Source organism: Scylla paramamosain, chromosome 13 (genome assembly GCF_035594125.1).
Source record: "Scylla paramamosain isolate STU-SP2022 chromosome 13, ASM3559412v1, whole genome shotgun sequence".
In the NCBI taxonomy this organism is placed as follows: Eukaryota; Metazoa; Arthropoda; class Malacostraca; order Decapoda; family Portunidae; genus Scylla; species Scylla paramamosain.
In genome coordinates, this window is record NC_087163.1 from 20137085 (window position 1) to 20152084 (window position 15000).

General features: G+C 50.2%; 1 protein-coding gene across 10 annotated transcripts in view; it reads left to right on the plus strand.

Annotated features, from left to right (window-relative positions):
* The window catches only part of LOC135106471 (nuclear hormone receptor FTZ-F1 beta-like), a 186785-nt gene that overhangs the window by 149442 nt on the left and 22343 nt on the right, over window positions 1-15000 (plus strand). For 4 of the 10 annotated variants that reach the window (XM_064015490.1, XM_064015493.1, XM_064015491.1 and 1 more), the window contains one exon: window positions 13688-13786. In XM_064015490.1, the coding sequence (XP_063871560.1) occupies window positions 13688-13786 (99 nt within the window). Of the gene's footprint in view, window positions 1-1382; window positions 1926-11344; window positions 12197-13687; window positions 13787-15000 lie in introns of those variants that run through there. The other 6 variants (XM_064015495.1, XM_064015497.1, XM_064015494.1 and 3 more) reach the window with 6 other exon arrangements.

A 15000-nucleotide genomic window follows, 5' to 3' on the forward strand; every position in this document is an offset into this window, starting at 1 on the left:
ATCGATGTATTTGTGGCGTAATTTTGGCGCCCTGTGACATTTGAAGAGACAGACAGAGAGGCGTGCGCACACACACACACACACACACACACACACACACATGAGAGAGAAAGAGAATGATATCCATTGTCAGAAATCACGGTCATGAGCTTCGTATACACACACACACACACACACACACACACACACACACACACACACACACACACACACACACACACACACACACACACACACACACACACACACACACACACACATACATACATACATACACACACACACACACACACACACACACACACACACACACACACACACACACACACACACACACACACTCACAGGACGGGCGTGTGTGGGTGTGTGTTTAGCTATCATTTTCGTGGCTGCATGGACGGTCCGTCGTGTATCCCCTTGTTCCTCCTCCCCTGGGGACTCTTATACCCTGAGGGGGGGACGGGAAGGGGTGAGAATGAAGGAGGGAATGTCTGGAGGGGGTTGTGAGAGGAGAGGGCCGAGGAACGGTAAGGAGTGAGGGAGAGGGACGAGTGAGAGCGAGGAGCGAGGATGAGACAGTTTGGATGAGGGAGGAGTAAGGGAGTGAGATGAGGGTAGAGGAGGTATAAGGGAGGAAGGGGAAAAGGGTACGCATGCCTTCACCACCTCACCTCGGAACGTAATCATCGGGGTTACCTTCTCGCTCCCTCGTGTGGCGGAGCAGGGGAACAGGATGCTGGGAGCTCAGGAAACGTTCGGGACCTCTGGATACCTTCACCCGGAATGCCCCACGTTCTTCACTTCTTCCTCTTCCATCCTCCCCTTTCCTTCCATCATCATTCTTATCCTCCTCCTTTCAGGGCCTTCAGGGTATTGTTAGGGTGCCCCCATGCTGGTGATGTAAGTCTTGTAGTGAGATGAAGTTGTATGTAATCCTGTGTGTGTGTGTGTGTGTGTACTATCAGCACAGCTTTATTTTTTAACTAAACAGTTGTTGACTCACACACACACACACACACACACACACACACACACACACACACACACACACACACACACACACACACACACACACACACACACACACACACACACACACACACACACACATACATACATACATACATACATACATACATACACACACACACACACACACACACACACACACACACACACACACACACACACACACACACACACTTTCATTCATATCTGCTTAGTGCAAGTGGCCGCCGTCTCGTCAAGAGTAAATAGGTAAGGGACAGGTGTGCGGGGACGCGGTCCAGAGTACAGGTTAATAAAGCAGGAAGGGGCGGGTGGGAGAGGTTACGTGGGGGAGCGGCGGGGGGGTCAGTCGAGCCCGTTGGAGGGAAGTGAGCAGAGCTGTGAAAGGAAGAAAGGATAACAGTTGTGCGGTGAGGAGGAAGGACGGGTGGAAGGGGTAAGGAGTGGAGGGGAGGGCGGTAAGTGGAGAAGCAAGGAGGGAGGCGGCTGTGGGCGCGTATGCGGACGGTATTGTAGCGGCGGTGTTGGCGGCTGGTTGGCTGGCCAGGCGGCGGGCAGGCTGGAGAGAGGAGGCAGGAGGGAGAACGCGCGGTTCACACAGTCAGTCAGGGCCCAGCACCCGCGCCGCGAACACGCTTCTCGGGTCCAGGTAGTGCCAGTGGCTGTCCGCCCAGTGCTCCCGCCGCCCGGCCACCAACCTGTTGCCCAGCCCGCCGCCCACGGCTCTGCTGTGTGCTCCTCATTCCTTGCTCGTCGCGGGGCAGCAGAGCACATGCAGGCGCGGCTCCTCACGCACTTAGACCAGTTGTCACTGTCGTGGTAGTGACTTAGCCGGTACCTGCGTGAGCGTGGTGCTCCTCGCCGGGAGTCAGTGCGTGTTGGACTCAGTTCACAGAGAAGGACAGTGAAAACACGTGGTGAGTCACGTCACTTGAAAAAAAAAAAAAGAAATACATGAACACTTTCGTAACAGACGCGGCGGCCGCGCAAATGGGACCACCGGCGTGTCCCCTAGAAGGCCCCGCCGGCCCTGCCGCGGCGTGCCCAGGTGGCGACGCGCCCTGCCCACCTGGCCGTCGTGCTGTATGTGTGATCGTGTCCCGCTCCTCGGCAGTGTCAGATAAGTGACGAACGAACTGTATTACATCCTGGAAAGTCATGTCTTTTCATTCATTCTCTCTAGTGTAGGCTTGAGGGATGCTCGGCAGGCAAGCTGCTCACAGGCTCCTCACACGGCGGGTTGTTCCCATCGCTATGGTGTGGTTCTCTTATCACGGCAAGATGTTAGCAAGGGCGGCACGGGCAGAGTTCGGCGTGGCTCGGCACGGCGTGGGGGAGGTGCGCCCGTGTTTACTTGGCGCTGCACGCTCCCCGGCCACGTGCGTTCCCGCCGCCCGAAACTTGTGTCCGCTCTTCACGTGATCTGCTGACTCCCCTTCCACGTCTGCCGCGGGACACCAGCTCCGTCAGTATCAGGGACCAGGTGGGCTGAACTCAGCACTCCTCATCCATTTCTGACAAGAGATTAGAAACACACATTTCGCAGCAAAACGTAACTTGCGCACTTTGACAATCTCAGCAGCTGTTATGTCGCTTTTTGAAGCTAGAGTGTGTGTGGTACGTGCGCTCCTTGTGTGTTCTGTGTTCAGCCTGCTCTGGGGATTCCTAGAAGCGTTGAGAATTCACCTCCCGAGTGTCTGCCATGACCGAGGCGTGCGGGGAGGAAGGGAGGCGATGGAGGCTGGAGGGAGGGAGGGAAGGCAGGAAAGAGGGGAGGAAAAGCAGGAGGGTGTGTCGAACTTTGCATCACGTTAACCAAATCACTGAGTGGTGTGGCGCGCGAGCAGTTGTTAGGATCTGTTCAATAAGTTGGGGGGGAATCTGGGTGTGGTGGTAGCAGCGTCCCAGGCAGCCAGTCCCCGTGTCCATCACCCACACCCACCCACCCACACCCACACAGTCACGGCAGTGGTGGTGGTGGTGGTGGGAGAGTCTCGTGTCAAGCAAGAATATTCAATAGGAATCAGTTATAAAACCATTACTCGGAGCTTTTGTGTGTGTGTGTTCAATCCTGGAGATTTTTTTCGCATCATGTCACGCTTTAGATCATTCGTTCTGTGCCTTTTGCTGATGGTGTTCTGATTGTCCTTATCATTCTATTTTTTTTCCTATTTTCTCCTTTCGCTGCATCAACTCTTTTAAATATATTCTTTTCCTCCTCCTCCTCCTCCTCCTCCTCCTCTTCTTCACACAGCGCTTCATGTTGGAATTGTTGCAGTTGAGTGTCCGATCGTTCGCGCCTCGTCTTTCTCTATCATCCTTGTAAGGCTTATTGCAGTCACTTCCACTCCGCTGCGTCTCGTGTGTCGCCGCTTGTTTGCTTTTCCTGAGAGTTTGATTTGTCGAGTGTTGCGGCTCTCCTGTGAATAGTTATAACAAACTTTAGTGTGTGTGTGTGTGTGTGTGTATGACATGACGTAAGTTCTCAGTTCGGTGGGGGAGTTTATTGTGTTATGTGACGAGAGAGAGAGAGAGAGAGAGAGAGAGAGAGAGAGAGAGAGAGAGAGAGAGAGAGAGAGAGAGAGAGAGGATACATAACGTGAGGGTATGACGTTTGTTGCCAGGCTCTGATAACACCGGGCAAGGAAGGGAGAGGAGGAGGAGGAGGAGCAGGAGGAGGAAGAAGAAGAGGAAGAGGAGGAGAAAGGAGAGCGGATGAGTGAAATAAGTGGAATAAAGAAACGAGGAAGGGTTGGAAAAGAACTGAGGAAGAAGGGGACGAGAGAGAGAGAGAGAGAGAGAGAGAGAGAGAGAGAGAGAGAGAGAGAGAGAGAGAGAGATTATTATACTGAGAAAGGGGTCGAAAGGGTGGTTGTGTAAAGCCAGGAGGAGGAAGGAGACGAAGAAGGGAAGAAAGAAAGAAAGAAAGAGAGGGAGGGAGGGATGGAAGGAGGGTAGCTGCACGAGAGGGGAGGAGAGGAGGGAAGGGAAGGAGGAAAGTAAGACAGGACGAGGAGGGAAGCACGTATCACATGTCTCAGATTTGGTGATAACTAATGGAAGAAGAGTAGGAGAAGAAGAGGAAGGAGGAGGAGATGAAGAGTTGATACATTCACTGCACTCATTCATTTATTTCTACTATGTGACCTTGACCGTCATCTCCCTTGACCTTATTTTGACCGTGACTTTACTGTTGCTGCTCCTCCTCCTCCTCCTCGTCTCGATGACATCATGGTGGTTAGTGACGTCATGATTCATTTGACTTTTCTGATAAGGTAGAAAGTTCAGTGGCTGATAGTAGAGAGAGAGGGGGTGGGGAGGAGAGAATAGCATATTCTTCCCTCACGAAATACATAACCTGTTGCTGAGGTCATTTAGTTTCTCACCTTTAATCCTTTATGTCCTTTACCTGTCTCTGCCTTCCTCCCGTGGCATCACCACCACCACCGCCGCCAAACACTCGTGATGATGAACATGACAGGTATAGGAAGATTTGGTAAACACGTGGGCTCTCGCGGCCTTATTACAGGTGTGGAAAGGTGTTTGGCCGCTGTGGGTATAGAGCTAAAAATACCTGAGAGAGAGAGAGAGAGAGTGTGTGTGTGTGTGTGTGTGCGTGTGTTTAATTTTTCCCTCCGTGGCACCGCTTGACAACCTGCCACACCTGCCTTGTTAATGAGACACACCACACATGTGCTACTAGACATATGCTGACAGGTGTAGGGGGAGAGCATGTCTTCCATAACTCCCTCCCTTCCTTTCTCTTCCCCCTCCTTCCTCTTACAGTGCGAGGGGAAAACAAAGAATAATTGCAGTAAGAATAAATGAAGGGGGAAACCATAATCCCTTCGAATGGTAAAAAGATACGGAGGAGGAGAGAGATGTGTGGAGTGTTGAGATGACGGTAGATTAAAAAAATGACAGAGAGAGAGAGAGTACTATAGAAAGAGATAAAAGAAACAAAAGAAAACAGGAAAGATCACCCAGAGACATCATTTCATTGGAACGCACTAACCATTCAGGCGGGGAAAGGCTAATGCTGGAGGAGGAGGAGGAGGAGGCGGGTAGGAGCAGGTGTACGTGGTGGAGGCAGCAGGTGTGTGGTCCGGGTACTGTCCGCCCGCCAGGTTTGTTGTTGGCAGTCGACAAAAACAAGAGGGGGAAGGTTGGTCAGGTAATCTGTGGATGACTAACTTTTACCTTCCTCCTCTCATCTCCTCTTCTCCCGTCTCTCTCTCTCTCTCTCTCTCTCCCGTCTCTCTCTCTCTCTCTCTCTCTCTCTCTCTCTCTCTCTCTCTCTCTCTCTCTCTCTCTCTCTCTCTCTCTCTCTCTCTCTCTCTCTCTCTCTCTCTCTCTCTCTCTCTCTCTCTCTCTCGCCATACCATTCACAAATCTCAATTCTCGCTCGATATTTATTTTGTTTGTTGTTCTTGTTGCTTTATTGTTGGTGTTGTTGTTATTAGTCCTTAGCATCACTGAGAGGTTCTATAGTTCTCAAGTCAGTCAGTCGTCACGTCACCTTCACACGAGTCACTTCCAAGGGGCGGGTCGTCATCGCGGTCCTCATATACATTCGCACGTCGACATCGTCATCTGCGTTGACGTTGTCATCGTCATTTTCTTTATCTTCAGTTATCAATGAGTTCACTATTTTCCCTAGAGTTGGAGCGTTGAACTGTGTGTGTGTGTGTGTGTTTGTAGAAAGAGCCTCCCACCTCCACACCACCTCCTGCGCCGCCCTCAGGCCAGTCCCCACCCACCAACCCAGCCACTCTCCCTGCCTCCCTCCCCCACACCTCCCTCCGCTCTGCACTGTCTGGTTACGTCACCCCGCTCGTCACCGTCTGCGCCTCCTCCTCCTCCTCTTTGCACGACCCCTCCCTCCTCCGGCAAGCTGTCTCATGAGCCCCATACACTCACGCAGAGGCAAACGCCCTCCACAGCAAGCAGGCCCTCTTAGCCCGTCACAGCTCCTCACTGCTCCACTCCCTCACGCCGAGGAACGCCTCTGGAGGGAAGGTTCTGCTTTCCCAAGGTACATTTGGAGGTCGTGATCTGCGGGGTGGTGACCTAAGCCCTGTAGGTCACCCATAATGAGGGCGCGGGGGTCGAGAGAGGTGCAGTGAGGAGTGGCGGGCGGCGGGCATGGGGTGGCTAGGTCGAGCGCGCTAGACGGATCACCGTAAGAATCCTCATAAAAACAAGTACTAAAAAACTCCTTCTGTGGCCTGCACAGGTGCAAGGTGCTGACCTACCCTCCTCCCCCCGTCCGGCGCCCCTCCCCCCGCCCTCCCTCCCTCCCGAATCTTGTTATTCTTGTTCTTCTGGCTACCTTTGCTGCGCGCTGCTGCTGGGTGTACCTCCGTGTCCAAGAGGGCTCGGGTGAAACTCGTGTGGCCCCTACTGACTCTCCTCCTCCTCCTCCCGTATCTCTCTTGGTACACACACACACACACACACACACACACACACACACACACACACACACACACACACACACACACACACACACACACACACACACGCGCGTCTCTGGGAAGCGGCACCATCACGGGGCGCTGGTGTGATTCGTGTTTTCCCCCCAGGCGGTCAGTGGCACAGGGAGGGCGGTGGTGGCAGCTGCGTTGGGTGACCTTGTTAACTTAGCGGCGCTCAACACCGCCTCTTGTGTTCTGCTTAGGTCGGGTTTCATACATTAACATGCAGAGGCGGTGTCGAGGGGGTGGCGGTGGGCATGTGATGTGTGCGAGCGTTTGGAGACAGCCAGCGGTCGTGTATCGGCAGCTGCAGGTGTTCCGTGTGTGTGTGTGTGTGTGTGTGTGTGTGTGTGTGTGTGTGTGTGTTGGGTGTGGTCGAACCTCTGACAGAAAGACAGTTGTAGTAGTAAATGGTTGACTCTCTCTCTCTCTCTCTCTCTCTCTCTCTCTCTCTCTCTCTCTCTCTCTCTCTCTCTCTCTCTCTCTCTCTCTCTCTCTCTCTCTCTCTCTCTCTCTCTCTCTGTCTACCTTAGTCATCGCATGTCGTAACACACACACACACACACACACACACACACACACACACAATCCGGGGCTGCAATACAAGTGTATAGACGGAACAGCTTCGCGCCGGCCAGATAACCAAGATAAAGGCGAGGCAGAGTCCGGCCTTTATCTGACCTCCGGAACCGTTGATTCAAGAACACCTGGCACGTAATCACCTTCGTCAGATGCACAAAGACCCAACACGGCCAATTACCTGACGGACACATTGACACCTCAGCTTCTTCCCCTCACCACCCCACTTAGCAGTCCTCCCCACGCCCCTCCTAGGCCCAGAAGAGGAATAGCGGGCGAAGCAAAGCAACAAATCAGACTAGCAGTGCAGGGCCAAGCGGGTGACGAACACTGCGGTCACTGAGAGAAGCAGATTCCTCACGAGTGGCTGATAAAAGTGTCGTTGGGGAGGAGAGGTTCAGGAGGAGGGGACATCAGCTCCGTGGGTTTGAGTTGTGGGATTATTAGTGGCAACGGTAAGGGTTCTCTCCGCCTTTACCGCCTCCACTACCACACGGAGGATGGGAGAATAAGAGGAGGTGGAGTAGGAGGTCGGACCCTGATCAGTGGGCTATCATCACCAAGGAATGTGTCTCGAGGGCAACTGCTCCTGCTACTGTACCTCCTCCTCCTACTCCAACTCCTCCTCCACCTCCTTGTCTCCTCTTCCTCCTTCTCCTCCTTATCTCACTCCTCCTCTGTATCATGTTATTCCTCCACCTCCTGCACTCTTGGCATATTCTCTACGACTACTACTATTACTGCTACTATGACTGCTGTCTGTCATTCTCAGTGCTGCCTCACTCTCCCTCTTCGTAACACTATTGCAAACAGATAGGTGGGGCATTAAGAGAGAGAGAGAGAGAGAGAGAGAGAGAGAGAGAGAGAGAGAGAGAGAGAGAGAGAGAGAGAGAGAGAGAGAGAGAGAGAAAGTTGTGCATATAAGTACGTGTTGGTTGAAGTATACTGCAATGTTTACCTGCCGACACACACACACACACACACACACACACACACACACACACACACACACACACACACACACACACACACACACACACACATGTACGTGAGAGAGGAAACACTAGGTGAGGAATGTCCATACAGTTCAACAAGGTGTTTCCCGTCACAAGTGCCAACATTCCAACACACACACACGCACACAAACAGGCACACCTGCTGAGGGTAACTCTCTCTCTCTCTCTCTCTCTCTCTCTCTCTCTCTCTCTCTCTCTCTCTCTCTCTCTCTCTCTCTCTCTATCTGTGTGGCCTCTTGCACCCCTCACCTTGCCGCCCCTCACCCCCCGTCACCTGGCCCCTCCCGCCCCCGCCCTGACCTCCTCGCCGCTCCCCTCACCTCCACCTGCAGGTCACACCCTCGCCCGCTGCACACCTTTTCTTTCTGAAGTCAATTATTGCATCTTGTATTTATTTTTAGCTGACTATTGCGAGGTAGGGCGGGGAGGGGAGGGGAGAGAGGGAGGGGAATGAACACGTGTCGTTGTTGTGGCGCGTGGCAACCCTCCCCCCACTGCTCCTCCACTCCCCCCATCTCCCTTAGCCCATCTCTCGCCACCACCATCACCACCACCTCTTCAGTTCCACCCAATCCGCTGCCAGCTGGTTCACGAGGCCTCAGTTGGTGTGTCTTGGTGTGGTGTTTCATGGTTCACTCTCATATCTAGATGTTCGCTGGTGAGGACTCGCTGCGTGATTATTATGGCTCGTCTTGCGCTGTACTTTTAAACGCGTCTTGAATTTCATTAGAGATTCTTGTCTTTTTAATAATTTTAGTGAGGTTAATTTTTTTTTTCTTTTTTTTTCTCAAAGGGAGTATTTTTTATTTTATCGTGTGGTTATTTGATGGTGTTAGGCTTGTTACCTCACTTCACGCACTATGTTCACGTCAGTCACTTCATTATCCCCTTGTTTTCACCACCCAGGAAGCACCCAACATCTCATTTCCTCCCTAACCACCTCATCCTTCCGCCCTTCACCGTCATGCTGCCAAATATAAGTCTAACAAACTGACCCGCAAGTTACATCTGGCAGGACCAAGGCGGGGCTGGGCAGAGGAGGCGGGAGAAGGGTGACCTCAGAATTCTGTGAGAGGGTGAGAGGGCGGCTAGGGGGGAGAAGAGAGGGGAGGGGAGGAAGGAAGAGAGACACACAGACACCCGGCGCCGTATCTCACGTGTTGGTGTGTTTAGCGATAATTTGGTAATATATCTGCTTCTGCTTACGTTAGGAAAGGTCACGTCGATAGCAGGACGGCAGCGGCAGAAGACAGTAGTGATTGGTTGTTTTCTTTGACTCTCCACTTTTTTTTTAATCTTTTTTTCTTTTTATGTAAGAGGACTCTGGCCAAGGGGAACAAAACTATATAGAAGAATAATAGAGGCATGCATTGAAGGTGTCAGTCCCTTATAAAAGAAAAAAACAGTCCTCTTCCTCCTCCTCCTCCTCCTCCTCCAACGTTTGTTTCATGGATCCCTCCTCTTCCTCCTCCTCCTTCTCCTCCTCCTCCTCCTCCTCCTCCTCCTCCTCATCCTCCTCCATCAACGTTTGTTTCCTGACCCCTTTCCTTTCCTTCCTTCGTTTAATTCACACCACGGGACAAGTAACGAACACGGGTGGAAAACGTCACAAAAAAGGATGAGAGAAGCTCTAAATATGACATGAAGAGTAATGGTGGCGAGGAAAATAGGTGACGGAATATCAGAAAAGAGAAATTCATGAGTCAAATTGAGTAAAAATTGGGATTCAGGAAGGAAATAGCATTCGTTGTTATTATTGTTATTGATATTATTATTATTATTATTATTATTATTATTATTATTATTATTATTATTATTATTATTATTATTATTATTATTATTACTACCACCACCACTACTACTACTACTACTACTACTACTACTACTACTACTACTACTACTACTACCAGTACTGCTATAGTAGTAGTAGCAGTAGTAGTTGTTGTTGTTGTTGGTGGTGGTGGTGGTGGTGGTGGTGTTGGTGGTGTAACACCGGGAGTAACAATGACGATGGTGATGGTGATGGTGGTGGTGCTTAAGATGAAGGTAAAAATAACCCTTCTCGAAAGTTAAAGATGTAGTACGGAAGTGAGTGGCGGGAAGAGGAGGAGGAAGAGGAAGAAGAAGAGGAGGGAGAAGAGGAAAGGGAACAGACAGGTATAAGAGCGACTGAGAGGTAGAGAGAGAAAAAAAAGAACAAAAACAAAAAAAACACGATCTTTGTATAGGAAAAGGTGACGGTGTGATATGGTGTACAGACATGTGACTTACTGCATACATGACCTCACTGACCTGACCTCAGCAGCGGAAGGCAGGACGCTGGCAGATTTTATAAAGCCTTTACGTAATCTGTCCCTCTGGTTATTGATTGTGCACAGTTGTGATTCTCAGTAATGGAGGAGGAGGAGGAGGTAGTGGTGGTGGTGGGAGTGGTGGTGGAGGTCGAGGTGGCGCCGGTTTCCTCTTCCTCCTCTTCTCTCCCCTTGTCCTCCTCCTCGCCCACTTCCACCTTTCTCCTCCTCCTCCTCCTCCTCCTCCTCCTCCTCCTCCTCCTCCTCCTCCTCCTCCTCCTCCTCCTCCTCGTTTGCGGGCAGTTTCATAATCGCATAAAGGGGATGCTCAGACCGGATAGTCATCTCTGCTTCGTTTATGTGGATAATTTACGGCGAGGTGCAACTGGAGGGAAGGAAGGAGGGTGGGAGGGAGGGAGGGATGCATCTGTGAGAAGTAAGGAAGGAAGGAAGGAAGGAGAGAAAATTAAGAAAATTATCACCATGTTTGAAGGTTAGATGATCAGTGTGTGTGTGTGTGTGTGTGTGTGTGTGTGTGTGTGTGTGTGTGTGTGTGTGTGTGCATTTTTTCTCCAAAGGTGCCTTACAGTTTACTGGTCTCCGTCATGTTCTTTAGAGTCACGAATGTCTCTCTCAGCAGGAAAACGCGGTGTCATTTTTTTGTTCTCAACTGAATAACCGGTTTCGTGAATCTTTATGCATTCATTGTTCAGTTCAGCGAAAGTGGAGAAAGATTAATCCCGCGCCTCGTGCAAAAGTAAGCAAGATCAATGTGAAGTATCATTTTTTCTTTATATATATATATATATATATATATATATATATATATATATATATATATATATATATATATATATATATATATATATATATATATATATATATATATATATTTTTTTTTTTTTTTTTTTTTTTTTTTTTTTTCACATCACCCTTCCCGTCTGATTTTTTCATTAACCATTTCCATATTAAGTGACGTGCCAGAAGTTACGCGTGTGTGTGCTGGTGAGGTGAACATGCATAGCCTCACTGGCGCCTGGCAGCAAGAAAAACGTCACTATGAGTTGAATTAGTGTATTAGTGCATTCAGGATTCTAGACAGCCCCGTTCCTCCTCCCTTAGTGCAGCAGCAAAGGTACCGCAGTTACGGGATGCTGGAGAACGAGGTGTGAATGTGTCCACGAACTCTCCGCCGCCCCAAGGACATGTCAGCGAGGCTTTCCCTGGTCGACAGATGACGAACTTGGCACCTGAACCGGCACTTGTGACGCAGCCTCTTGGTGTTCCCTAGAGAGAGAGAGAGAGAGAGAGAGAGAGAGAGAGAGAGAGAGAGAGAGAGAGAGAAAGAGGGCGCGCGTCCCCAGTGTTACAGATTCCACACATATGGACCTCACCTGACGTAGCCCTGAAAGTGTGTTTGTGTGAAGCAGCCATTAGTGTTTCCGGAGCCGACCCGCCCCAGCAGTCCAGACAGCGAGTGAGATAACCCCGGTGCCGCCCGCCCGCCAGTGCCTTCCAAGCCCTCCCTGCTGTCTGCTCACCTCGCCAGGAGTTATCACTGCTCTTCGCTGCAAATTGCCTGGGAAAAAAAAATAGCAATACGTGACATACCGTGACCTGCGAAGCTCAAGTCGGTGCCAAACCTCCGCCACTCTTCCGCCTCCACCCGCCGCAGCAGTGCCCGCGTGCCATGTGGAGTGAGGTGGCCAGGGACCCTATGTGTGACGTCATGTTGTCAAGAGGTCATGGAGGTGGTCAGGGAAGGTTTACCCTTCAGAACCTCATCCTCGGGCACCAGTTCGCCTCCAAGTTGGTGAGTCCACAAGTGAGCAACCGCGCCGTTTTTTCTTTCCTTATTTGCTTGAACAGTGAAGAGAGAGAGAGAGAGAGAGAGAGAGAGAGAGAGAGAGAGAGAGAGAGAGAGAGAGAGAGAGAGAGAGAGAGTTTGTGTGTGTATGTGCGTGTGTAAGTCAGTGTCTGCTGCCTGCCAATCTTATTTTTTTATTGTAACATCGCTTGCCGTCACGTTACTTTCACTACAAGTAATCGTTGCCTGTCATTCCTCTCTTCCTTCTTTTCCTCTCTTTGTGTGTGTCCTTCCGTGGCCAAGTCCTTCCGAGTGTTTAGGCGTCTGCAGGTAAGTGGCTGTGTGTTTACCTGTGACGCCAGAGGTCCCAGGTGCGCCGCAAAAGCTGACGTCAGGTACCCAGGTGAATCATCTCCGAATACAGGTGTTTAAAATGCGCTTGTGTGTGTGTGTGTGTGTGTGTGTGTGTGTGTGTGTGTGTGTGTGTGTGTGTGTGTGTGTGTGTGTGTGTGTGTGTGTGTGTGTGTGTTGGATTGTCTTTTTAAAGCATTTTACCATTTTCTCGTGACGTTTGCCATGTGTCTTGGCTTGCTCCACTGTACCTTTCATTTGCATCACTCCACTCCTCCCTCTTCTTTCACTCTTCCTTCTCCCTCTTTGACACCGTCCCTCACTCTCCTCCTCCTCCTCCTCCTCCTCCTCCTCCTCCTCCTCCTCCTCCTCCTCCTCCTCCTCCTCCTCAATCCTTTTACCTTTCATAGCTTTCATTTCTCCTCAATGCATCTATTCATTTACATAACATACTTTTTTTTCATCTCTCTTTAAACCCTGATGTTTTTTTTTTTTTATATATATGGATTATAGTTCAGATACCTTTTCATGGTCAGCCTTTCATGATCTTCTCGTCCTCCTCCACATCGTCTTCCTCCTCCCTCGCTTCCTCCTCGTCCTCCACATCATCATGGTTTCGCAATCCACCTCATATCCTCCACGTCTTCCCCTCACAGATTTCCTTCTCATATCCACCACCTTGATCCTTTTCAATGTTCCCCTCATCTGTTTCTGTATTTAGTCACCCTGCATTCCCCTCACCGCCCTCGCCGCTCCCCTCACCCTGCTTAACATCCTCCTGAGTCATCCTTCATCCTGTTCTAAGCCCTCGCATCCCTTCCTTTCATCAGCATTCCCCTCGTCTTACCTTTCCTTCCCCCTCACTCCCCTCATATGCTTCCTTCTTTTCCTCCGTCCCTTCCTTCCCCTTCCCATATGATCTGTCCCTTCTCATCCTTTCTCTACAGTCTCCTCGGTGACCTATCTCCCCTCTCCTCTTCTTTCCCCTCATCCCATTCCCCTCACCAACATCTTAGCTCTCCCCTCATGTCTCCTCTTAATATCATCGGCTGTGTTCGCCTCTTCCTTCTTCCCTCGCCCCCCTGCACCTCCCCGTCTCCCCTCATCCCGTTACCCTCGTGCCAGGTGACTCATGCCCTCTTATCTTGCCCCCCGCAGGAAGAACAGATGAGGGTGGACGCTGAGGAGCCAATGTCACCTATGTCCCCCATGTCTCAGGGCTCAGACCACGACCATGAGAAACCCGGCGTCAGACAGGTAAGTGAAGGAGAGAGAGAGAGAGAGAGAGAGAGAGAGAGAGAGAGAGAGAGAGAGAGAGAGAGAGAGAGAGAGAGAGAGAGAGAGGGGGGGGGGGAATAGGGAGTATACACTTATCCTCCTCTCTCACTTTGTTTAGTTTCTTAGTTAATCCAGTTTTTTTTTTCTTCTTTTTCTTCTTCTTCCTTCTTTTTTATATGATTTTGTGCCTTTGACTCACTTCCACGATTTCCACGCCCACTCCTCCTCCTCCTCCTCCTCCTCCTCCTCCTCCTCCTCCTCCTCCTCCTCCTCCTTGCTTCCTTTATCCTCTTGGCCTTCCTGCCTCTTTACGTGCTTCTCTCTCTCTCTCTCTCTCTCTCTCTCTCTCTCTCTCTCTCTCTCTCTCTCTCTCTCTCTCTCTCTCTCTCTCTCTCTCTCTCTCTCTCTCTCTCTCTCTCTCTCTCTCTCTCTCTCTCTCTCTCTCTCTCTCTCTCTCTCTCTTTTCACCGTACCAGTTCCTCTCCCTGGCTCTCTATTCCCTCCCCCTCCCTGAGTTACCCTTCCCTCCCCACCCTCCTGTCTCTGCCCCCCTCTCAGCCTCCCTGCCTCGTAGTAAACACGCATTACGGTCCTCATTTTCTCTGTTAATTGAGCTTGTACAGAGACAATTAAACAGCTTAATTGGATGTGCTGTTACACCACAGTATGTGCATATTTGTAACTTTTCCTCATTTTTTTTTCTCTTGTTTTGCTGTTTACTGTTGTGGTTCAAAGAAGGATGTTGTTTTTTTTATCTGTTTTTCATGTGTATTTTATCATTTAAAATTGTAATCTTTCTCGTGTGACTTTATTTGGTTTTAGTGAACAGCTTACAGGCTCGGGTGTGTGTGTGTGTGTGTGTGTGTGTGTGTGTGTGTGTGTGTGTGTGTGTGTGTGTGTGCTTTTTTTTATTGAGTGTTTCCGTTTGTTTGGTTTAGTTCAATATTGCGTTTTTCTCATTACACTTCAAGCACCCGAGTCGGAGATTAAGTGAGAACTTCCGCTTCTTTCTCTCTCTCACTCTCTTACTCACTCACTCTTACCCTCTTAGTTACTCACTCAGTTAAAGGAAAGGAGGAGAAGGAATAAAAAAAAAAGAACTAATATATGCAAAGGAAGGAGGAAGACGAGGACGAAGAGGAGAAGGAGGAGATTAAACAGATGAGATTAAAGAAAGTAAATAGAAAGTTAAA